The 26,392-nt window shown below is 43.2% G+C and overlaps 3 protein-coding genes across 3 annotated transcripts; all 3 read right to left on the bottom strand.

The window, feature by feature from the left end:
- Positions 1–823: 823 nt before the first annotated feature.
- foxc1a (forkhead box C1a) lies at positions 824–3,056 on the bottom strand. The gene has a single exon (XM_076144906.1). The coding sequence runs from the start codon at positions 2,773–2,775 to the stop codon at positions 1,309–1,311; it is 1,467 nt and encodes a 488-aa protein (XP_076001021.1). The 5' UTR covers positions 2,776–3,056; the 3' UTR covers positions 824–1,308.
- Positions 3,057–8,190: 5,134 nt separating this feature from the next.
- foxf2a (forkhead box F2a) lies at positions 8,191–11,300 on the bottom strand. Its single transcript, XM_076145148.1, has 2 exons — positions 9,960–11,300; positions 8,191–9,136 (listed from the first exon to the last, which is right to left on the bottom strand). Exons 1-2 carry the CDS (start codon positions 10,906–10,908, stop codon positions 8,958–8,960), a joined length of 1,128 nt encoding a protein of 375 aa, XP_076001263.1. The 5' UTR covers positions 10,909–11,300; the 3' UTR covers positions 8,191–8,957.
- Positions 11,301–12,365: 1,065 nt separating this feature from the next.
- Positions 12,366–13,686, bottom strand: foxq1a (forkhead box Q1a). The gene has a single exon (XM_076144460.1). It carries the CDS (start codon positions 13,489–13,491, stop codon positions 12,643–12,645), a length of 849 nt encoding a protein of 282 aa, XP_076000575.1. The 5' UTR covers positions 13,492–13,686; the 3' UTR covers positions 12,366–12,642.
- Positions 13,687–26,392: the final 12,706 nt, after the last annotated feature.

Genomic DNA, 26,392 nt, shown 5'->3' with positions numbered 1-26,392 from the left:
ACACGAGGTGACACTCCTCCTATACACTATCTGCTGACGGTCACACACACGGTCACACACATATCCAGTACTTGTGTCCATTCACGACATGTGGTGTGAAGTCAGAAGTGTTGTGGATTGAAACGTCAAAAGTGAAGTGACAAGGCGCCTATCTTTGGCATGTGTGGTATGATATTAAGTCAGCAATGGTATGCGCCAGTAAACACACGACGCAATCCAAAACAAAGTGGTGCAGTGAGCAGGCAGGCTTGCAGAGGCTCCTGCAGGCCTCGAGTCAACAACATCCCCAATCAGCTCTTTTATAGCGATTCTAATACAACCATTAAACGTTTTGATGAGAGAGTTAAACGGCCTGTGATGAAAGACAATCCATCACATCATGGGGCGAACAGTTTGGGGACGAGAGCGCACACACAGAAAGTGTTTGGGTTCGAATCCCATCCTGGGCCTCATTTGTCGCCCTCAAAACGAGCAAAAGCTGCACAATAAAACACAATTTAGATTAGTCGCCAACAAATAGAACACAGTATAATATTGAATGTGTAATAGATTCAACTCTAAACACTCTTAATTCCTTTTCCAAATATTTTGAGTTCATTTTTACGCACGACACTAATGGATACGACCCAGATCTCTCATCGAGCTGCAACTGAGTCACACGCAGCGTCACATAGAACCTCAGGAAAAAAAAACCGGTGTGTGTGTGTTTACTTCTCACACACACTTCTCACACTGTACTATACGACGCGCCAGACAAGCGTGTGGAGTCTCACCAAGTCTGCAAGAAACGAGGCGTTAACGTTGAACTCACATAAAATGACCATTTATTTAACAAACAAAAACAAAAAAATCCTTCAAAATACTTTTCAACAAATGATTTTTTTTGAAATAGTACGGCGATATACACGTTCCTTTTTTAAAAACTTTTATAATGGAACATTTTACGGACAATTAAGGCAATTCAATTTAGAAACACTTTTTTTTTGGTGTTTGGTCCATAATATCCGGCTACAGTTTAGAAATAAATTACTATATGCAATTTACACGTCCATGAAAAAATGACAAAAAGAAACAATCTTAATAACATATCACATAAAAGCCAAAAGCAAAGAGAGACTTACGTGTTATTTGTAGTAACACTGTTCTTTATAAACCAAGATCAAGTCTGTGTGTCTTTTCTAGTATTCTGTCTCATATCAGTCCATGGTGTGGACAGGTAAGGATGGAGGGGACACGGAGGTGGGTGGGGTGGCAGGGTGGGGGAACTGGAGGGTCTCAAACACCGTGGAAATATCTCGCCTGCTTTGGTCAGAACTTGCTGCAGTCATATACAAAAGCTCCCGAAGTGCGGTAGATGGACTGGCTGGGTGGGAACGACATCTGACAGCTGTTATTCCCATTCACCGGCGAGTTATTCAAGCCAATTCTCTGGGATTCGAACATCTCTCGGACCGAGTGGAAGTTCTGCTGCTGAGCTGCTGCCGCCGGGTACGCCGCCCCCAGGTGGCCCAGGTCTCCGGCCTGGTTGAGGTACCATGAGGTCAGCCTCCCTTGGTGGGGATGGTGGGCCTCCTGACCCGAGTTTAGATTACCGTGGCCCAGGGAGGACGAGGTGGTGGTGACGGAGTAATCGGGCAACGTTTCGTCCACGGTGGTGCTCGGCGCCAGGTGGCTCGATCTGTCCCCGGCGTATAAACTCATGGCTTGCATGTTACAATGATAGGTCGCGTTGGAGGTAGTGGAGATGGAGTTTTGGTTACAGGGGGAACTATAGACCGACGTCTGACTCGGGGAATAGTTAAGGGACAAAGACGGTGTTATACCTGTCCTGGTGGAGGCGGCGACAAGGCTGGGGGCGAGCTCGGTGGTCCCTTGCGGAGACCCCCTGAGCGAGGTCATGATATTGTCCACGCTGAAGCCCTGCGTCGAGGCCTGGCCGTGGTGGTGCTGCTGCTGCTGGTGCTGCTGCTGCTGCTGCTGCTGCTCGGAGCTGTCCATGCCGGACATGGACCGGGTGGACGGGATGCTGTGCGGGCTCCCGCTGGACATGCTGCTGCTGCTGTCCGGGCTCTCGATTTTGGGCACCGTGCTCAGCGAGGGCGAGTCAGCCTGCGGGGGCGTCACCGTCCCGTTCTCGGTCTTAATATCCTGGATCCTCACCGGCTGGGAGCCCTGCACCGACTGCTCCTGATCCCGGCCTTGCTGCCTCGGCGGCACATCCTTCTGCAGCCGATCTTCCTTCTCCTTCATCGCGTCCTTCTTTTTGAACCGCCTTCTCCTCCTCAAGAAGCTCCCGTTTTCAAACATGTTGTACGAGTCCGGGTCCAGGGTCCAGTAGCTGCCCTTACCGGGTTTCTTATCATCGCGGGGCACCTTGACAAAACACTCATTCAGAGACAGATTGTGCCTGATGCTGTTCTGCCAGCCCTGCTTGTTGTCTCGGTAGAATGGAAACCTCTCCATGATAAACTGGTAAATCCCATTCAGGGTCACCTTCTTGTCAGGCGAGTTCTGGATAGCCATGGTGATGAGCGCGATGTAACTATACGGGGGTTTCACCATATCCTTCGGCTGCGGCTGCGGGGTGTACGGTCCATAAGCCCGGGCCATGCTCGCCGGGTACTGATCGTGGGCCGCATGGGAGTACATGTTCATAGGTGCGGGCATCCCGGTGTATCCTCCACCGGCCGCGGCCCTGTAGTAGCCAGGGTCGCTGCTGATGTACGGCACGACGCCCAGGGAGTTGGGACTGGAGACGGAGTAGCGAGCCTGCATGTCTGCACTGAGATCGGGGCGAGAATTAAAGCTCCAAAATATGCAGTCGAGGTGCTGGAGGGGCGGCGGGGGGGAGTTTGGAGCTCCACTTCTGCGTCCTTCTTTAAATGCTGCGGTGGCTCGAGTCAAGTCTTATACTCAAAAGCGGGGAAAAGTGGAGGAAAAAAGGTGACCAAACAAGAGCTCAAGGTGCAGGATCTCGACTGCGTTTAAGCCATTCCCATCCCCGCGTCTCTATGAAAACGCACCGAAAAAGTTCTGAAGTTTGGACATCCGTCACCGCGCAGGACTTTTTGCGCAGTTAAATTCTTTCCTCCTTTTTTTTCTGCTACCAGCTGAGCTCCTCCCCGAAAAGCGCACGACTCGGCCAATGGGGAGGCGGCAAGCGAACCCCCGGCCACGCTCACGGGCTGCAAAGGAGGAGGGGGGAGGGAGAGTGGGGGGGGGGGGGGGGGAGAGAGAGAGAGAGAGAGAGAGGAGGTGTCGGTCCCTCCCATAGTACTCCTGCCACGGACTTCAGACGCTTCAGAACTTCTCACATCGAGCAATCACACACACACAGGCACATATACTGTATTAAATAATAAATAAAATAGAAGGGGAATGAGCAGAATTTGAGCAAGGAGGGATTCAAACTAACAACTAAACATTATATAGTCGTATTATAAATCTGTTGCAATGAGGAATAATAAGAATTTATATTATTTTTGATCGAATCCCAGTGGGAATCCTCTGTTTTTGGATTCATCTATATGTCTTTACTGAAGCAAAATACGGTGGTTTGATCCACACTTTTTAAATACCAAAAGAAAGTGAATTCGTATTATGACATCATTGTGAGATCAAAGCAGGGCAGCGGTTCACCTCAGTGGCAGTTGGCGGCGAAGAGCTAACATCTCATAACAACGGGAATTAAAGACGCTTTGGGCTCGAGAGGTGTGAGAGTTTATCCAAGAGAAAAAACCAAATGGGACCAAAATCACCGCGCAGCATATGTCGATTATCATTAAAACGCTCTGATATGTGTGTGTGTGTGTGTGTGTGTGTGAGTGTGAGTGTGTGTGTGCGCGCGCGTGTGTGTGTGTGTGTGTGCGCGCGCGCGTGTGTGTGTGTGTGTGTGAGAGAGAGAGAGAGAGAGAGAGAGAGAGTGTGTCTGTGTGTGTGTTAAGGTCGCAGGGGTCGAACTGTAACCTTTATTTAATTTTAAAATGTCACTTTTTCAGCACCAATTGCGAATATATGATGAGTGTTTTTTGTCATCTGAAAAAAAAAATCTAGTTTTATAGTAAGATTTTTGATGAGATGAGACAATTGAGTTGAAAAGTAAAAGTTCAACTCTCAGCACTTTAAAATCGTCTTTTTAGAAAGAGCATCTGAAGGCCTCATCGTAGCCCCTGCTCGGGCTGTCACACAGGCGAGTCTTCACCGGAGTTTAACGGCCATTGTGAGGCAAAGTTACAGAGCCAATATCGCTGTAATCCTCCGCAGGTCGTCTTAATTAAACGTCCGTGCAGTGGCCTGACGCTCCGCCGGTTTCTCCTTACATGGACCCGGGCATGAACTTTTTCCACAGCCCCTAAGGCTGTTTACACAGTCCGCGGCGGGCCTTTTACTTAATTCCACGGGCTTTGCCCACCCAGGCCCCCTTAACGCTCCGCTTTATTAAAGGTGTCCAGGCATGAAGCTTGGAGTCAAAACTGAGCCTGGGTGAGAAAATAATAAGCAAAACAAAAGTGAGGGTTCAGGATTTTTGATGACCTTTTCCCCCCCCATTCTAAATACAATAGGAACACTATTGGGGCCAGATTATTGTTATCATACAGTGATCAGTTAAACAGCTTTCTTTTTAATTTCCTGTATTTGCACCAATAAACCAATCAGTCTATTTTAATGATTTTTGAAAAACTTATTTATATATCCAAATGAAACAAAAGCCAGTGATAATCAAGACAAACAATCCCAGTCACCATTCTTATATTATTGTGTGTTGTTTGTGAAACGTTTTTACAATAAGGTCTGGTATGCTAATTATGGAATCAGAACCAAGCAACTTGTCTCAATTACTTATATTAATAATTACATTTTTTTTCATAATCTCCCAATCTACAACAATGAGATGGAGAGAGAGAGAGAGAGAGAGAGAGAGAGAGAGAGAGAGAGAGAGAGAGAGAGAGAGAGAGAGGAAGGAGAGAGATTTCACAGGTTGTGTATAACTGTGAACATGGCTCCCTCTGGCGACCACAAATGGTAACATGCAGTTTTGTGTGCAGCGCGAAGCGTCAGTGTTTTGTTGGAACTGCCACACAGCTTTATCTTTAAAATCTTATAGTTTATGAAGAAAACTAGACTATTTCTTAATTTGTAACTATTAATTCAAGTGAAAAAACTATTAAAAACTATCTATCTATCTATCTATCTATCTATCTATCTATCTATCTATCTATCTATCTATCTGTCTGTCTGTCTGTCTGTCTGTCTGTCTGTCTGTCTGTCCGTCCGTCCGTCTGTCTATCTGTCTCCTTCTGTTTGTATGTGGCAGCATATTTAAAATACAACATTGCCATCTAGTGGAATTTATCGGTATTTCACCAATTTGCTGACAGAGCTCTTCTGTAGTCATTAAACAGCAACAACATTTTATATGTAGAGAGAGACTAACCACTGAAATGGTGGCAGAACATTGTTGGTGTTCCACTTCAGAGTATGCAGTGTATAAATAATGACCACATGTGTTTCAAGACGAAACATATCCAAGTCTGTCTGGACAGTTATAATACGATTTAGATATACCAAATTTGGCAGGTTTATAGAGGTTAAGGTCACAAACTGTAATAACCACTTTGACATTTATAACTCTGTACTTCAAAAGGATACAAAATAAGTTCAACTTTTATGAAATTATAACTTTTGAACCCTAAATCATAGAATCAAAATAGCTTTTCCTCATCTATTCATATAGGCCACGCCCATTTTCAACCATCTAGATTTTTTTAGCTTTTGGAATCTTTCTCAAATAAGTTTTTTTCCACATATCCTCAAAACAATTTAGGCTCAGTCATCACAGATGTCACATGTAGAATTTCCGGTCAAAGCTGGGAAAAAGTTCTTCCTGATATTTGAAACATAACTTTGCCTCAATTTGCTGCTAAACTGGAGTGGGCGTGGCTTATCCTTCAAAATGTTCAGCAGTCTAATGCAACCATATCTTGTGCGCATCTGCAGTCACATCCTAGGCAAAACCTCAGTTGGCCTGATGGTGGTGCTATAACAACTTTTATCTTCGTGGCCTCAGGCTGTTTGATATGAGATTTCTATATTGATGAACTTGACACTGAGAGTTTGACGTGTTAAAGACAGAAACTGAACATAACTGACTTTGTCTTTGTGCTTGATGCTCTGGTACAATGAGCTGAAATGTATTAACAATTTTTATTCATTTGTTGCTTTTATTCAACAGTTGTGTTTCAGCTGATTAGATCATTTTAAGTGCGACTATGAAGACCTGAGGGAGTTGCTGATGTGCTCTTCCTAATCAATCCATGCTGGGAGTGGCTTCTTCTGCTGAGGTCACGTTTCAGACTGCAGAGCTAAGGTCCACTGAGGTGCCTGTTGAAGATCTCCTACAGGAGGAGCTGAAGGCCCTGGATCCTCCCTTCTGTCTTCTCCTCCTGCTGCTGTATCGTCTACCACCAAATCCGTCCACTAGAGGGCCAGAAACAAACCACAACCTTTCCCCTCACCCCTACATCCGCTTGCACAACTCCAGAGATCAGCATTTGTTCTGTACATTGTGCATTATATGTCAATACATGTCTGAGTTATGAGTTATGTGCACATAGAATAAGTTTTATAATTTTTTTCTACAACTGATTGGCATCTTGACAAATAGCATTTTAATGTATTTACAGATGGACATGCAAAAGACACACTTGAAATGTCAATTAAGATAATAATTAACTCGTAAACACACTGAATGTTGATTCTAATTTTATTGTTGTTGAAGTATAAACTACATGAATGCAGCTTGCATCTGTAAATACTAAAAGCCTCCCTTTTAATTCCATCTATTAAATGTGTGTCATTGTTTACTGTCTATGTTTTGTGTGTTTGTACCATGTGACTAATACAATTGGCCCTTGGAGTGAAATAAAGTTCCTGAACAAGAACAAAGCTGATTTAGGGGCCAAACCTGCAGCCTGCTAGAGATTGTTTACATGGCCACTGTATGTATGCAGACACACGGCTGCAGCCCTCATATAATGAATAATGTACAGGCCTCACCTTTCCATAGAGCAGATGAACCTGATCACAGCTTCACTCTCACACTCAGGGTTACGGAATATTGCGTTTTCAATTTCTGTCTGCTTTATGTCATTTGCGAGTAACTTGATTCATACGGTAATTATCTTTAGGCAAACAGGCCTCAAATGAGGTCATGAGGAAAATGAGGAATTCATAACAGATAAAGCAGATGTATAAAGGTTGCACGAAAACATCCAAATGTGGCTTTTGTCACAGGTTATTGTATGAGATGGAACTTAAGTTCAGATGTTGATTGATTGATTGACTCATGTGTTTATTGTGGCCATGCAGTTTGGCGCCATTATTCATCCTGACGACTCTTCATATTTTCTCTCGTTCTCAGTTTTAGTGTTTGCTCCTAATTGACGATTTCAAATAAGCAACAATAACAATAAATAAGTATCGATTCGATCAAACTTGTTTTGTCTTTTCTGAATAATTAACAAATTGAAAATGCGAAAGTGCAATCGATCTTTTACACTCGAGTTCACTTTAAAAGGGCGAATGATTAGAAGTAATGACAGCAGGATATTTGTTGTAAACACGTTTTAAAGCTAAACTCGTCATTCATACGTACATGCGATTATTAATAAGTGCGTGTGGACAATGTGAAACACATTTAAGCCATAAAATAATAAATACACTATAAGCGTATAGAAAATGAAGCATTTTAACATTTAATTGTTTTTCTTTATTATTCTCCCCAATTAATTATGTAAACGTTATATCTACTTCTCCAGGGTTGATGATGATAATTGTACTTCCGGCAAAACAATAATTTGTCAGAAACAAGACGTCCTTTTCAACAGCCAGTAAATTCATTCAGTCTTTTTTTCTTCTTCTTCTTTATGAATTATTTCATGTATTTGTTTTCCTAATAAGTCAGACTTTGATCGCGGGGCTGTTCTGAACAAGTTTTAATGAAATAAATGCGTACTTAAGTGAAGACTGAAGCCATTGTCATCCCTTCATGCACTACGCGTACTGGCCAATAGAGGGCAGTAAAGTCACGCGCAAACAGCAACTCTCCCTTCAAACCAGTGGATCCAATCTGATATGATTTAGATTATTGTTAGATGTTATATTTACTAAATAATATGCACTGCAATAATAAACAGACCCATTTTTTATTTTCTACAAACTTCGTTTGAAACGATGTTTTAGAAACACAAACTTTGAGGGAAAATGACAAAACTGCACATTTATGACGGAAAATGTGTTACAACAGACAGCGAGGAAGTTGGTGAGCAAAACGATTTTCAAGCTATTTCTGTGTGTGTGACAGAATATACGACATCATATCTGTTTCAATAAGACCTCAAATCAATATTCAGAGGAACTTGTTCATTTAAATCAGATTTTTGAATAATGGCAAACCGGTAAAACCAACAATTCTACTGTAAGTCTGAGCAAAACCCATTCGAATGACTTTCATGGTAACGTTTTTATATAATAATGAGAACACTAATTATAATAATGATAATAATACAAGCGCACGTATTCTCCATAATTGACTGACAGGCATACGTTTATAAATAAATCTCTTTAATGTTTTGATGCAGCACACCAGTAACAATTTCAACAAAGTCAGGAAAACCAAATGAAGGCTGCATGAATAAAGAGAAGAGGACCTTGACGCGTGTGTGTGCGCGTGTGTGTGTGGATCACATGTGTGGAATATAGTCCGTAAAGTGAAGGCAGGAACCAAAGGGCCTGTAACAAAAAAGTTATAACATCAAAACGTCCTCACATGGTGCTATAGTCATGTAATAGAGTCAAAGGTCCAAGGTGACGCCGGAGGGATCTTCACATAAAACACCAAACTCCTCTTCAAGGCTGATTTGAGGAGAACCTGGTTGTGTATAGTTCTGCTCTTTGTGTCACATCACACACGGCTTTACGTCCTGATACACGCTTTGGTGGTGGTGATGAAGCTGATGGTAGTAAGATCCGCTGGAGCCTGGGTGATGCAGGGAAGAGACTCCGTTCAGGTTCAAAACAAAGTCCTTCCTGTCACACACAGGAGCCGCATGATGGCCTGAATACCGAGACAGACCCACTGTGAGGAGACACGAGACACGGTCAGGTCAAACAGAAATACAAATGTATAAGTAAAGAAGAAGACTGAGTATTTTGGGGTATTTTATATATAAAGCTGAATATTTTTGGTCTTGGACCTAACGTTTATTTGCTTTGTGTATTTAATGATGACGAATTAAGTGAAGAACGGAAAACGGAAGTCATGCGTAATTAACTCACAGCAGAAGCTTAAAAAGTCTAATCTAACTGACAAAATATATAAATAACAATCTTCTTTTCGGGGCTGGTGCAAATTATTTCCAGTATTATGATCATTTAAATAAATATACTGTCATATGCCTGAGAATCGTGATTGTTAGTGTGTGGCTTTTAATGACGTGATCTAAATTAGATTTATAATCCTGCACTCGGGCCTCTAAAGCATATCCAGTCTACATGTTATATGCATTTGTAGGATTTGGGGGGGATTCTGAATATTAAAAACTAAAAATTACCAATCAAAAACTAAAATTTGTATCGAATAAAGAAAACGCATCCGAGGATCTGCACACACGAACCAATCACATTTTAGATTTGGAATTCCCTCACACTCTCAGTATATAAGCATTTCCTTCCAATGCGTTTTGATGGATCTGATGGAGGTAAAGTCTGATTCAATAATAGAACATTTCAATTTATGTAAAGATTTCTTAATATCTACAATTTACTTGTGATAATCTGCTTTTCTCTGGATCTTAATGTGAATGCAGGCCTCTACTGTACTTTGCTTTGCTTTGAATGAGCCATGCTGGTGCCAGAGGTACATACATGCTGATTATGGAATGTACATCTATGTTCTATACCTGAAATGTCAGCAGATTCTCTTCCGTTGTGATGCACGTAGCCTTGATCCAGGGAGTAAGATGGCATCCCGGTGCTGTGCAGAGCAGAGGGCGCGTTGGTGTTCGATGCAAGGTTCTGCTGTTTGATATAGGAAGACACACCGGGTGAAGTCCAGTGTGACGCATTAGCGTAATGCGACTGACAGTCCAAAGAGCCCACCATGGCTGCAGGGGGGGACTGCAGGGGGCTGCTGCTGCTGTTGTCCGGGCAATAGTCCGGGTTCGAGGCCACCTGACACGCAGCCATGTAGGGTGACCCGGAGCCTGAAGACATGTGCGGGACGTGATGGCCCCCGCCGAGACCCTCAAAGCCGCCCGCCACCGCGTTACCCATCAAGTCTAAGTTGTAGCCGTTGTGGCGCGTTAAAGAGCCGCTCGGTGATTGGAAATCAAAGTTCTGCGGCAGCACAGACGCGCCAAACCCGATCCCGTTCATCATTCTATACATGGGCTTCAAAGCTTGACATTTCCTGCGGAATCCTCGAGGTCTGCGACGAAAGGAGCCCTCCTCGAACATAAACTCACTCCCGGGGTCAATGGTCCAGTAGTGGCCCTTGCCGGGTCTGCCCAGACCTTTGGGCAGCTTGATGAAACACTCGTTCAGAGACAGATTGTGCCTGACGGAGTTCTTCCATCCCTGGTACGAACCCCTGAAGAAAGGGAAGCGGGCCTGCAAGAACTGGTAGATCTCGCTCAGGGTGAGTCTCTTGGTGGGCGAGCTCTGGATCGCCATCACTATCAGGGCGATATAGGAGTAAGGAGGCTTCTCCGGGCGCCTCAACCCGGAGTTCCCCTTCTTCCCTTTGGATGATGCACTCTGTTGTGCGCTCTCCATCACTGGCTGTGCGCACAGCAGAGCGCCGGGAGGATTAGGTGGCTCTAAATGCTGCTGTGGGCTCTCCGTCGTCATGGTTGCTCCTGTTTCTGAGCCCTTGACAACCACCACCGTGAGCTCTACACTAGACTTTGCATATATGTTTCGAAATACGGTTGAAATCAAGCTCCCCTATAAACGCGATCACCGGAGAGTGTCCCTTTGCGGCGGAGCAGGGGGGGGCGTTCACAGCCACGATCATCAATAAACACCAGTCGCTCCTTCCTCTCTCTCTGTCCATTGCGGGTAGTGATCCCATGAGAGAGAAAGGGGAATAAAGGGTCCCCGACTTTGCCTGTGAGCGGGCAAACACAACTCGACGCGCCTATCAATCCCTAAATCTCTCTTTTGCCCCCTCGCTTCTATCCCCCCTCAAAATCCCTCGGAGAAATCGCCAGGAACTGGAGATGTTGCTCCCTCCCCATCTGGCCCGGATCCAGACTAGAAGCCGGACACAGCGCGCCGGAGTCAGACAAATCTCCTCCCACCCACCACTCACTTTCCACAACACCTCGGTCCGCATTTGTCAGAACAATATATGACATGTTAGATAAAGTCACCTTGACCTCTATACGTCTATACAAAGTGGACTATATAGTGGAGCTACACGCAAAAGGTGTGTCTGTGTGTGCGTGAGGAGTCCCGCAGGGTTCAGTTCTTCTCGTTGGGATCTGTTCAGGGTTAAGACTCTGACATGAGAGGAAACATGCTTTTTCCATCAGACCGTGCCAACATACCACACACAGCGCGCAAGTGTCAGCTTACCACACGGGAGGCTGGCTCACATCCCCGGGGAAATTAATTGATTACAACCTCTAAATATAAAATCTTAAGAAAGAAACCAGATCATGAAATATTCCAATAGAATTTGCAAAACGGTTCATGTGTACTTGGTACTTTAATGTCAATATATTATCTCTCTCTTATGTCTCTTTTGCAGGATAAGACATATAAGTCTCTCTACATATAAAACCCTTTAATTCAGAATTGACCTGTACTTAGGGGACATTTCTTTCCATTGTGCGTTTTTCTGCGCATGTGCGGCAAAAGAGGCGACAGCTATTTCCAGAGCTAGACAGAAAACATAAATATTGGATTCCAGTGTCCCCTTATCCGGAAACAGCGAGCTTCAGGGACTTAAAAGTAAATACCAAGGTGATAATACTAATACTAATACTAACACTAACACTCATACTAATACTAATTACTATTATTCTATTATGCTAATAGATGATGATGATGATGATGATGATGATGATGATGATGATGAGTCCCTTGTTGCACCTGCTGTACCCAGATCCAGCGCAGCACAGCTCTGCAGGTATTTGGTGGGCTGGATACACTCCTATATGTTGTAAATACACACACTTACACACACACACACACACACACACACACACACACACACACACACACACACACACACAAACACACCTGTGTTGTGTATGTATATTTCCATACACTGCAAAATTACGACGATGGAAAACACAAACTACCATGAAAATTCGTTTTTATTTTGTCTTGAAGTGTATTTTGAAAGAAGACAGGAAAAGAGACAGGAAGCAGCCAAAGTGCATATTTGAACACAAAGGTCATGGTCAGTTCAGGAACATTTAAAGCAATCGACACAAAACTAGCAAATATATTTATAAAAAATGAGCAAATTTACACGCAATAAAATGTTTGACACCTTTCTACCACAGAAATCCACATTTATTCCAACATAGACGAAGGGTTGTTAGGTCTTTCCCCTCCTTTCAGAGTCCAGATTCAGCTCTGATATGGCAAAAGTGTGTGTGAAAGCAGCCCGGCCGCGTAGGCGTTAAGCCCGTGAGCCTCGCGGGACTCCGTACTCCACGCTGATTTGACGTATGCAAATGACGCAGGTGTATTTGAACGCGGCATCATCAATTCAGTGTAGGGCCACGAGTATAGAGGAAGGAACGACGGTGCGTCACGGGTTCGAGCCCTGCTGAAGGGTTTGCTGAGGATGCTGTCTATGGCGAATGGACTTGTAAACTTTACGCAAGCTTCAGTCTTAGGCGCGTCCGGGGGCTGCTGGACGCTTTGCGACCTCTCCACGTGCTCGGACGCTTGTTGTTGTTGTTCCTCCTTGTTGTATTTCTTGTTAATGCGCTTTCTTCTACGCCGGAATACGCCGTCGGCAAACGTGTACTCGCTCTGGGGGTTCAGCATCCAGTAATTGTCCTTCCCCCACGGTCTGGATGGGTCCCGGAGCACTTTGAGGAAGCAGTCGTTCAGTGACAAATTGTGCCGCACCGAGTTCCTCCAGCCGGTGTAACTGCCCCTGAAGAATGGAAACTTTTTCATGAGATAGTCGTTTATTTCCGCCAAAGTCAGACGTCCAGTTTGGGAGTCCCGGATAGCCATGGCGATGAGCGCGATGTATGAGAAGGGAGGTTTGGGTCTGCGTGTGTACGGCTTCCCCTTGCTGTTTGCGCACGGAGGAACAGGTGGAGGGCTGTGCGCCGCGCAGTCTCCATCCGATCCCAGCTCCTCCTCACCAGAGAGAGGAGAGCGCACACCCCCCTCCGCATCACTGGACACCTCCAAGTGTTTCATACCGTAGTGGCCCCCACACAACACCTCCAGCTTCATGATTGTGATTCCTTTTCTCCTCAGGGATGCTGGTGATGTCACGCAGAAGAAAAAAAGAGTCCGTGGTGTTTACTGCCTTGTGTGTCAAGACGCCGAATGCCCAATATCAGCCCGGAATCCTCTGGAGCCAATCTTAGCTGTCATACCTGCCGGAGCAAATTCAAGAACGTCAACACACCTACAGCGTGTGTGTGAGGAGTATTTATAGGCAACTCACCTCAGGACTAACCCAAGAGGGCGGGGCTATCACTATCATTGCAAAAGCTTCTCTGCATCGCGTGCGTATTGATCCACAAAATAAACCCATCACCATAATAAAAGCTTCAGTATAAGCTTGGGAAATGTTAAGCAAATTTAAAGTACCGATGTGCTGAACAGTGTGTCCAGCGCAAGCATCACTCTCTCACCTGTGATATTTGAACACACACCTGGGTCACACACCTTGTGGGCTATATCACCTGAGACAAGCAGGTGGCGCATGTTTCCTGTTTTGTAACTCTTAGGTAACTCCCCGAAGGCTTCATTACAGTTTGGAATCTGTCCATTCCACCTTAACAACCCAAACAGAAAAGAGTGTTACAGGTTCTCACTCACTTGAAATTTGTTTTAACTCACATATAACATATTATTTCCCATTATTTGTTTCTCCTTTTCGTCCAGGAGAGTTTAAATGATAGAAAACTGTACACTTAAAAAGGAGGCCCCAGGGGTCTCTTATATAATTTGTGAACTTGAGTTAAGCTTCCTATAGCAAATACCAGGGTTTTATTCTCATTACGTGCCACTCCTCAACCCAGAATCTCTGTTATTTACTTCAGCTACCCTGTAAGTGATCTAATCTCCTCCCACACATACCCTCAGGTTTACCTGGTGGCCATGTTGAACTCAAGAACCCACACATGTGATAATTGTTCATGTGATTTCCTGACAATTGTAATTGTGCATACCTACGTTCAGTGTTTACGCTCCACAATGTCTCTGAATAATCAGAGAAGGTCAACGAATAGCTTCGCCTTTTCCAACCTGCTCATTAAAGACTTCCAGGATGTTTTCTTGCACACGTGTTTGTGCTTGTGCGCATGTTTTGATAGAACATTTGCAGGTGATAATCTGTTTGTGTGGTGTGTGACACCTAATCCATGGTGAAGTCACTATTTTGAAAGGTGGCATGTCAGGGATGGATTCCTGTAAGCCAACCGCACAATGACAAAAGCTCAAATACCATGTATTCATTCTGCTCGCTGCATGTAGCAGCTTGTGAGGCCGCAGTGTGTGTCTGTGTGTTCCTGTGTGGACCTTGATCTACTTAATAACAGCTTATCCATTATGGTTTGTAGGTGGAGTCAGAGAGGAGAAGGTGAACATATCTATCTATCTATCTATCTATCTATCTATCTATCTATCTATCTATCTATCTATCTATCTATCTATCTATCTATCTATCATCATTCATCTCCTGTTTCTATGCAGGAATTGAATTGATTTATACATAAAAGTACAATGAGAAGCTCCACAGGAGTTTGGTCCCTATCGCAACCTCTGACCTTTAGCTCCTTCACTGTCTATTGATGAGAAAAGTGTGATATGTTGGATTACATTCATACTATTGACACTTCAAATCATACATACATATACATACCAACAATAAGCTCAAAATTCCAGTTGGACAGTTGTATTTTACTCTCTGGACGATGAGAAAAAGCCCTTTTCTAAGCTTTCCTAATAGGTTCCCTCTGCCTGTTGTTGTTGTTTGTAAGGGGAAATACTTCTCCAGGTCATTTGGTGGGAGGAGACGAGGAAAAGGAGTAAATATTTACAGTGCTTCGCAGGTGTAAGAATCCTTTTAATGCCGAATTGTTTGTTCTGAGGTCAAGTCATTTCTCTGGCATGCTTCAAGCGGCCTCGCCTGTACCGAATTGTATCAACGCTGGGAGGTAACAGTTTAAGAGCTCACTGTTGTGTTTTCTTAGATTTCCCGTGTGTGTCATAATGTGTCATAGTTGTGTTTCCACTACGTCTTCATTTATCCTCTTTATACTCTCAAAAGGTATTTCAAAAGTACATAATCTTACTGTAGAGCACTATAGAATGTATTTCATATCATTTTCGACAACATTTGTAGATGTATTTTATGCTGGGTTACATTTGTTGGTCAATATGTTTTAATCTATTCCTGCTTTTTATGTATTTTGTAATTTTTTTATGTCTAAATCCAAGTATAGTTCTGCTAATGTTACAGCTCTTTACAGTCAATGTCTCACAGACTGTGAGACAGTACGGAGAAGTCACGCTAAGCATTTCAGTAATGTAAACTGTTGCGCCTAATTGTGCAAGATGTCTAAAAATAACCCCGAGTGAAGCCGTCACCCTGACGTGAAGTTAAAGCTGCATGAATGCGACGCAAAGGTTCGCAGGTCTCTCCCTCTCAGCAAACAAAAGAGGTTTGCGTGCGAGGCCGGCGCATAATTGGAGATGCTGAGATGTTTGTCTGTAAGATTATGTAGCTTGAGAGTGAAAGGATGGTGCTCAGATGTCCAAAATAGAAACTTAAATTCAGGTTGATACCATACATTCTTTGACTTTATTTATGGCAACGCTGTGTTTATTCTCATTGCACCATTCTTCTCACCTCAAAGTGTTTCATCAGCCGGTAATTACAGTGTTTTGACAGCTCTGTTTTGGAACCACTTTTGCCAATGTCTCAATATCCATTATGATGCTGCACAAACATGAACGGCAACAACATGAAGAAACAGCGTCTGGTGTGAGCTTTCAAGCTGATTACTACGTTAGCACGAAAGGAGAAACAAATCAAAGTATTTGCTTTGCTTTGATTCATCAGGTATAGACGATTTCGGAGCCAAAACTGTCACGATGGCGGTAAATAACGCGTGTCACGTCACGTCTGCCCCCGATAGGAAAAGCAGCAATAAAAGAAGGAATGAGTGCAGGCCCGAGCGTGTCGCTGGTTTAGGAAGTTTCTATTTTGGTCTTGCCAGTCTGGGTAAAGGGAAGGAGCTGCCAAAGATACATATAAGTAAGCCATAAAAGAAAATCAAGCAGAGAGAGAGAGGTTACCTGCAGGTGAAGAACACACACACACACTTGTGATAAAACCTCTTTTCTCATTCGCTCTTGTATCTTTAAAACTTCAACGCCGTGGGAACCACTTTGGAATTATCTCTCTATTATAATGTTCACCTACAAGGATTCCAGCATTAATAAATAATTAACAAACTTCTTAAGATTATAACATTTTAAACAATTACTGGCACCGAGCCTGGAAAGTGACTTTTCGTGACACGACGCAATTATACACCAACAATCTGTCTGGTGGCACACAAAGGAGATGACAGACTCTAAGTGCCGTTTATAGGCAGCCAGCATTAAGCCAATGTGTTGCTGTGTAAAGACGTCCTAGCTGTTCATATACTTTTGAATGAAATGTGTGTGTGTGTCCGTGTGTGTATTAATGAGTGATAAGTTACATTCACCTTGAAATGTAAGAGTAAAACCTCTTTAAATGATACCGACTCTATCTGTGAATAAAGTTGCAACACCAGCAGAATTTCCACAAGTGCCACCCCTGGGACTCGGACCACAGCTTGAGAACCTCTGCTGTATAGTGTCAGTCGCTCAGCTGTTGTTGTTTTGCATGCATTATCATTTTAATATTTTCGAGACAATGTAGTTTAGCTTCATTTTTTTTGCAATGCCGCCAAAGCACATTTCAGAACATTTGCCAAAGGGCAGCGGGAAAGAAATGTTATGCAAATGTGACAAAAAATAGGAGAAAGAAGAAGAATTGAAAACTGTGAAAAGAGTTATAGGCGGAAAAAGTTGTGTTGTGTCACACCTGAACCTGCAGGCTGAAGAGACTTCTCAGGGGCCAGGGATGAGTGTGTAAGTAAGTTTGTGTGTGTGAGTGTGTTTGTGTGTGAGTGAGTGAGTGTGTGTGTGTGAGCGCAGCACTTCAACTACTCTCTGGTGTTTAGACAAAAACAGGGGGAATGATGTAAACACGGGCTGAGAGAGGGACATGGTTCAGCCGTTTCCACGCTGAATGAGGAGGCGTAATGTCAAAACAGCAAGAGTGATCACCAGCCAATGCATGGAGAGAAGAGGGCCATCGCTTCACATCACATTAGAGAGAGAGAGAGAGAGACGGAGAGAGGGAGAGAGAGAGGGAGAGAGACCAGATCAACATCTCACTCTCAACAGAATTGGAGACGGATTTCATCACATCTTCGACTCCAACTTCTTCATTTCTAACGCTCTTCCTCGTATTTAAGGCTTCTATGAATCGCTGCCATTTTGAAGGAGATGGATTACGTGCACTATTGTTATACAAGTTGACCAGTTTGACAGAAACAAACATGTAACAATAAAAGAAAAGCTTGTCCTCCCTCTCCCACGGTGCTGCGAGCAGCGTTTCATTCGTAAAATTCCATTCCACCTGCTCTCAACTGACGACAATAACAGTCACATAAAGCTCAGCTTATGGTTTATAGACAGCGGCCAGTGACCCAAAGTTGTTAGGACAAACTCATATCTAAGTGGATCATTGTGAAACCATCCCAGGTGGTCATTTAGTTTATAGTTTATTGACGGAATGACTCATCCCGACACATAAACTGAAATATGGTCCAGGATTTAATTGTACAGTTCAAGTTTAAACGTTACAGATCGTCGTTTACCCTATCTGTTGTTTTTGCCCAAATAGATTATATTGCATTATAAAAGGCTCTCAAGGACACAAGGAATCATTTTAAGTGTCAATTTTGCAAGATCATTAAAAGGTGAACTTCAGATCAGATCAGTTCAACATGATACTCACTGGCAAAAGGACAAACCTGATTTGGATCTGATTACTGCCCTGATTACTGCTTGAACTTCACATTATATCAAATTGATTGTTAGTTATAATGTGCCAAAGAAATGGACAAACAGAATAAGAGAATGAGCAAACCCAGCACGACCCTTCAGGTTGCTGACTATCATGATGTGATGTCAGTGGGTTCATCATCAGGCAACTGTGCGCTCACTTGATTGGCAGTTTTAGTCCACTTTTGTTTCGCATACGTTTTCATGCTAGAGGCCAATGAGACCACATAACCAAAATAGAAACATATCAAAGCTGTAAACAAGCAAAGGCATGTTTCCCACAATGCCACTTGTGTGTGTATAACCTACAGCGCATTGAGTCAAATTCATTCATATGAAATACAAAGGTTCAAAGAGGAGCTAAAGCTGGGCGACCACAGCGATCAAAGCACATGTGCAATACAAGATGACGGTTTGGAGTCACAATTTCAGGGGCAAATGAGTCAAATTTGACTCTGAGTCAGAGTTATACGTCTGCTGCAAGAGGATATTATACATTTATGCATGTGAAACATTTCTTTGACATTATTTTGTTGAACATGCCGTGAAAACATCAGTCGCTCGTCAGCCTCTTTGGTTTTATTCTGCTGTGTTTGCATGTTACTGGTCAGATGTTGATGTTGTCGTGCTGCGAGCGTAAAGGAGAACTGATGTTACAGAGTTCTGTTACAACCAAACAATTTGCCCTTATTTCCCCCTCAGATCATGACATTGTCTACAAAGCTGAACTTCTATTCGAAGCGACACAGCAGCAGCAGCCAGAGGAATAAATGTAAAACAGACACAAACACCACGATGACGCTCCTGCTGCTGATTGGACGCTGAAGAATCGGCAGAGTTTCTTTTTTGCAAGATTTCCTGTGGATACAATGATGCAAAAGTTTGTCTCGGGTTAGTTCATAAATCAAGGGTAAAAACGTCTTAGATGTAACGTCAAATCATTAGTTTTATACCATTTTACTCTAGCATAGCAAACCACAAAGCCAAAGCAGGAATTGCAGCCAGTTTTCCAACCTGATTATTACATTTGATGGTGCATTTTAGGATTAAAATAGACTTAAACTAATGACAACATGATGGGAAGTGACTTAAATGACCTTAACTTTAACCATCACACTTTGGAATTTCAAAATAGAAACACTAAGTGTGTTTACATGCACATTAAAGGTATAATTGTATCTGATAAAGGCATTTAGTACTGTGACTGTTTACACATAATCTCATTAAGCAAATGAAGAACAATCCTTTTAATGATATCAATGTATACGGTTTCGTGTTAGATATGTTCTCATCTGTAATTTGCCTGCAGATTCCTGATCAGTAACAGTTACATACATGACAGATTAGTTAAAATTCGGACACTGTTGCATGTACGAACCAGAGGAAATAACTATTACAACACTTTTGCTGAAATTGATTTGCCAGCAAAACTTTTCTGCTCCAGGTATTCTTGCAGGCAGGTAAAAAGAAAAGGAGAAGAGAAAGAAGAAAAAAAAAGGCAGATCCCTGTGATGGGATGCCCCTTCAGGTGAAGTGTGCTGAGATAATATCACCGTTACTACGTCTACAGAACCTGTTTGGGTTATTTGCAAACGAGAGAAAGGGAGCGAGCGGAAAAAATGTCTCACGGCGTAGACAACAAAGGGCCCTGCGTGCAAACGGGCGGAGGAACTCCCTTTAGCTGAGTGTACGGTTTGAGTGTAGGAGTGTGTGAGTGCAGGCTTTGCACGAAAGCGACACAGGTTTGCCTGCACACACACCTTATTTACACCTACTCAGATAGGAGTCAATCAGAGGGCAATTGCCATCTTGTCATGAGCAGAGATGTGATGATAGTGCTTATCGGCGTCTTTATCTTCCTATAAACTCGGTTTGCGAAATGATAATTTCTGTCGCAGGGTGGATTTAACATCATTTTTATTGTCCTGGTCCTGTTAAGTAAAGGAAAGTAGATTTTTTTTAAATGCATTTAGTGGTTTGCTGAAGCGCAATTGACCCCACTTTTGAGTGTGTGTGTGTGATCTCTGCCTGTGATCACTGCCCATCTCTGTAATCCTCATTCCCGACGACAAAAGCTGCGTTTGGAGCGTAAAGGAATGAAGCTATTTAGATCTTTTGTGCTTAAAGCGTAATATAAAAAAAGAGCCGCCGTCTTGTTTCTCGTGTGGTCTCTGGCGGATTCCATAAACACATCTCCCAGGTGGTCTGCACGCTGTATATGTGTGTGTGTTTGTGTGTGTGTGTGGTGGCTGTTTTGTGGATGTGAGCATGTGAGTGTGTGTGTGTGTGTGTAGAAGAGAGTGAGTAGGAGAGAGAGAGAGAAAGGGAGAAAACCAGGCCTTCTCGCGTGGAGGACGGCCAAGCTCTTATGGACAGCGGAGCTCTTTTGTGGAGCCAAATGCGACCTGACAGCTGAGTTTAATGATATTTATTTCCAAGCCACACGCTTCCAGACCTGCTCTGGATCCGTTCTGCCGGGCCGGGACCCCGAGCTCGGCACGTTGCCCCGAGTCTGGAGTGAGTTTACCCGCACGTCCGTGGAATGGCAAATGTTTACAGCATGTTTGATGAGTGAGTGTGTATGTGTGTGTGTGTGTGTGTGTGTGCCTGTGTGTTCCCCTCTGAATCTTCTTACTGTCTCTCTAAGAATGTGAGACAGTAGGCGACTAATGGATCTTTAATGCCAGTTGGGATACACACAGTCCCTCCTGCAGATTGATGATCCAGCTCCTACCTGCCATCACTGCAAGATTAACAATCGCCATCATCTCCATTACCTCAACTCCAGACCAGCCTGATCGGCCTCACAAAAAAGGCCACGCGGACTCAATCCCTCACACACCAGCAGCCATTTTCTGGGGTTTTCCATAATGAATAACTCACATTGGGTTCCATTTGATGAGGTGGAGTTTCTTGAAAATTCCAAATCTGGGAGTAATCTGTAGGGGGAAATTTGATTCACGATGGAAAACGATTCCTTTCGAGGAGGTTCACCATAATGGGCTAGATCAAAGAAGAGCCTGAGTGATGGCGTATAGAGCGTAACCCACTGTTATAGGTTGCGCTGAGTGTTTACAGTGTTTAGGAACAGTGACATTCTTTAGCTTAAGTGGATTCCTAAGGTGACATTTCAGCTGAGATCCGATCACACCTTTGTGTCGAGTATCAGTGTCAGACTTGTCACGCCTTTTTTTTCAAAGATCACCTGCAGCATGTCGGTCACGGAAAACAAACACCCGGTATACAATAGCGTCCCATTACCTCATTTTATTCTTAACTACAGGTCTAGGCGAGACATAAACAGGACACAGAGTTAGACACAAGTGGAACAAAGGTAATGACAGTTCACGTAATTGCGTATAAAACAATAAATGTCTGGGTGTGTGGCTGCTCTAAAGTAATGTGTGTCAGCTTCACCTGCGAATGTGTTGACGTCGGAAATAAACACACAAAGTGTAAGTGAGGTCTGTGATGAAGTGTGTTTATAACCTGCAGCTTCATCATATATCAGCTGAATTGCAATAAACCTATTTTTGTCCTTTAATGCTCCTTTGGGAAGCAGAAGAACTTCATGTTAGTGTAAATACATTTCAGTATAAATCAAACAGTATACAGTATAGCTCTTGTGCCAAACATGTGCACGTAAAATGTGTACAAATATATGTTCCTATCCTGTTTCCTAACATTTCTAAGTTTATTCCAATAGATTTATTCTAATTCTTGCAGCCAGGGAAGCTCTACCTTCTATTTGGACAGTCAATAATAAGCTAAATGTGACACATATGAGTCATTTCCAGCTCTTTTGTTGGGACTGTCAAAGTGAAACTCAGTCATTTTTCTCAAGATTCAACTTTATTGATCCTATTTTGGATTCTATTTCATTAACTTGTAATAGAATTGTATTGAAATTTAACCAAATTCACACTGAATAGTCGTATGCCCTCTGTTTACTAAAAAGTGGATCCTGTGTGAACGTTCCGGCTCTGCTCCGGAGCGGGAATGTGCCTCTCTGTGTGTGGTATGTCGACTACGTGGAGAATGTAAACTGTGCTTGAAATGTGATCCTCTTCTCTTGTAGTTTCCCAGATTTGAAGCTCTCAAAAGACGTAAATGAGTCACGCCTGCTTTTTTTTCTCGAAGTCACCTCCAGCTCTCATTCACCTATAAAAGACGGTTTCACCTTACGAAACCTCTAACATCTCACGTTTCCTTCAATAAAAAGACAAAAGTAGCGATTAGATGATTTTTATTCTTTTTGTTGTGTCTTATGCATCCTTCGGCCTCTTGAGGTCATGTCGCATTAGCACAGGTGGGCAGCGTGGCTTTGCAGTAAACCTAACATAACCGGCCCGTAAAGGTGCGTGAGAGTCTGGGCTCCACCCCGTTTAGTCAATCATTCCTCATCTGGCAGATCGGCACCAGCACATAAAGGAGCATAAATCAGGCGTCTATATAAACATCTGTGATGATGACTGCTGCTTTGTGTTGGTTGGTACATCTTAAACCAACCGTAGAATGACGCACAAAGGAAAACCACTCAGCATACAGAGGGAATTTGAAGATCCCTTATAAACCTGGAAGGTCACCTGATGTCCTGATGTGCAAGACCTTTTAAAGCATATTGTAGTTTTGTTAATCCTCCATTTTCCCATGAAACATCCATCAAGAGAAGGAATGTCTCAGATTAATCTTGACTGGATATAAAACTGCATCGTCAACCAGGCAGAACAGTCTGTAACAGGAAAAGGGATTTGATTTGTCAGTTGGGATCAAACTACTTAATCCGAGTCATATTTCCAGCATTGACAGCTGTATTATTGTGCAATGTCAGAGTGAGTCTCAAAACCGCGGTGACTCACCAGCGTCCTGCTGTTTCCAAACAGGGGAAGTTCAGGTTCTGGGACGCTCTGCGAGAGAGACTGGGTATCTACCTTTGTCAGGAAGCTGGCAGGGAGACAACTTGTGGAAGGATGTTTTCTTTACTACACCCAGTGTTTGTCAGGTCCTAGGAGGGAAGGTGGGTTATGTTTGGGTTGACGGAGATTCTTAGATGAAATGCGATTTCTATTTGCGGTCTCTTTGAAGGGCTGAGGCATCCGTCCCTTGGGGGTCTGCGGTCTGTCTCTTACCTTTGACCCAGCTTGTAACAGCCAGACAGAAGGGGAAAGAAAGGAAATCCCTTTATTTTGTTTTATCAGAATTTCAGAACGTTTAGTGCCTTGATTGCGGCCACAAAACTATGATGATTTGTATTTACAGTTTTGTCTTTCACTCGGTATGTGTTGCTCCTTTAAAAACCCACTCCGTGTTTTGTAGCAACACCTGACCTTGACATCACAGGTTTGTCATGTGTTTGTGTCTATCCCAGATGACTGTGTCACCAAATTGGGGTGATACACCTGTAATTTACTTTAAAGAGCAGCAACAAATACCCGTGTCACCCAGCGTGACGGCCGTAACGTGGCACCCGATGACGATCTGGGAACTCCATTAAAGAAGCACAGCGTTGGGCCCCGTCAACACAATGGAGGTCCGGAGTCAAAGAGTCAGGCACGATGAAAACATTTCCCGTCCGTTGACCTCAAGTCATTCCATGCTATGGAGCGAGATCAAAACAAAGCCTTTGTAATCTGATCCGCATTCAGCATCAAACAAGCAGTACCAACAAAACAACAAACGCTGAGGTAGAAGAGCACGAAAATAGTCGAGGAAAAAGCAAACAATGCCATTGTGACTGTAGAAAAAAAGACACAGGAGACTGGCATTATGTTTGCTTTTTCAGCTGGACACACCTTCCCATAGGCTGACGCTGAATTAGATGACTTTAATCTGTTAATTACGCCTGAAGTTTGACGGAGCTGAGCTGAACGTGTCAAACGGTTATGCTGTGTGAAATGAGAGATGGAAATAAAAGGATCAAATGCTCGCAAACGCTGCTGAGGACAAGAATTAACAGCAGGAGATCAGGTTTCAAGAAAGTTACAGATTGATCTTAAATGTCTCACAGAGCAGGACAGGTGCAGAAACCTCAGTCTCTCTCTCTCTCTCTCTCTCTCTCTCTCTCTCTCTCTCTCGCTCTCTCTCTCTCTCTCTCTCTCCCTCTCTCTCTCTCTCTCTCTCTTTTTCTGTCTGTGCAGGCTTCCGTCCAACACGTCCTCTAAGAAAATGCAGTTATTATGTGTAAGAATTGTATGTTCAGGTATGTTTGAGCTGGACGATTCATATTGATTTTGATGGACGATTGATTCCCTATAAACACGTGACAAAAAGGTTATCGGAAGCACTGGGACCTGCCAAACACTCCCACGCTCCTGAAACGAAAACAAAGTATGACTCACCGTGACTCGTAAGGTCAACTTTAGAATAAAAGGTTTTTAAAAAATCCTCGGTGGCTTCCTTTAATAAACATGCCTTTCAAATATAATGGGTGTTGGGAGGCGTTTGAGACGTAAGAAGACAATAACCTCTTTGTAAACGCGCCGTGCTGAAAAGAAGATGGTATTTTAGTTGTCTCTGCTATCACATAACAACAGGTAGTAGTATCTGCTGTGCTTTGTTACCACGGCTGCAGTAGGTAAGAGGCACCGTGACCACATTAGTATCTGTGTACTAACTGATCCCGTCCCAATACTGCACAGCAGCCGGCGAACAATAAGCATCAAATATCTTAGTAAGATCGTTTTATGCACAATAACAATAAATCAGGGTGGCGCCATCTATGTCTGAGTATAGCTGCTATGATATTTGCATTACAGGTTAATTGAGGAATTTTAACATTTGACCTTTTTTTCAAATTCTATATTCTTGTCAATACACAAAGTCAGTGTTTTATTAGAATTAAAACCTTTACGGTGTGTGTACAGTTTCTTCCTATAACACTGATGTAGAATTGCTGTTTCAGTCATATTGGAAAGTTTAATCCCATTTATTTTATATATGTATATACATAAACGGGTCATGTTGCAATGTGCTGCTGAGCAACCGGTCACACAACTCAATATGATTTCCTGAACAAACTTGACAGCATTCATTGCGTCCATACTGCATGCAAATCTTATATGTGGTGAAGCATTTGTAATTAGTTTTATGGCGGTACAACATAAGTGGAGGTGGAATAACCATCACACCAAACCGTACGTATGCACATTGTGGTAAAAATGTAAATATGTCACATTAAAGTTTGCATGTCAGTTAGGAGAATTGATGCTTCTTTCAGTTTTGACGGCAGAAGGCTTTCACCATTACAGTAACATGAAAGCTGTCAGTTAGGGTGAGTCCCAAATCTAAACACAAACTGCTCTGGCATTCCTGTGTGTGTGTGTGCGTGTGTGTGTGTGTGCGTGTGTGCGTGTGTGCGTGTGTGTGTGTGTGTTGTTTTTACGAGGATTTTAGAGTTTACTTAATAATGTACCTGATGAGTAAGACACAAAGCAATGGTACAAACTGCGCCATAGTAAACAGTCATGACTAATGTTTCTGTGGAAGGGTATTCTTTTCGATGAAGTTTGGTGTTGACATGGGTGACTCCCGTCTGGCACGCGATGTGGGCTTAAGGACATAAACAAATCCGCTTCTGGCTCCGCCCAAGACCGACATGCCCGACTATCTGCTGATACAGGATAACAGCCGGGTCCCGACGGGTCCACATGGAGGCCAGTTTACGCGGCCCCTCTGAGACCGCAAAGCACCAATCAGAGATACACATGAAATACTGTCTGTTACTATTCTATGCTGATAACTTGTGAACCGATGATGAACCTGATCCAGGGAGGAACCCATTAGATGCTACTCATGATGACGCTGCACTTTTGTAAGTTTGGCCTGTAACCTTTGAACTGTAAGTCACAGATTTTTTTTCCTCCAGGATTCCTTGGGTCTGTCCACATCCATCCATTTAGGCCACACCCATTTGAGCCTAACTTGAAATTGACAATTTTGAATTTTAACAATCTCTTCCTCTGATTTTGGGTCAATTGTTCTACATGTACAATGTCTGGTTAAAGCTTTATAAAACTAA

Source organism: Genypterus blacodes, unplaced genomic scaffold (assembly GCF_046128005.1).
Source record: "Genypterus blacodes isolate CSIRO-AG114 ecotype Tasmania unplaced genomic scaffold, CSIRO-AGI_Gbla_v1 ptg000029l_1, whole genome shotgun sequence".
Lineage (NCBI taxonomy): Eukaryota > Metazoa > Chordata > Actinopteri > Ophidiiformes > Ophidiidae > Genypterus > Genypterus blacodes.
Note: the sequence above shows the minus strand (reverse complement) of the source record. Positions and strands in the feature narration are given on the sequence as shown.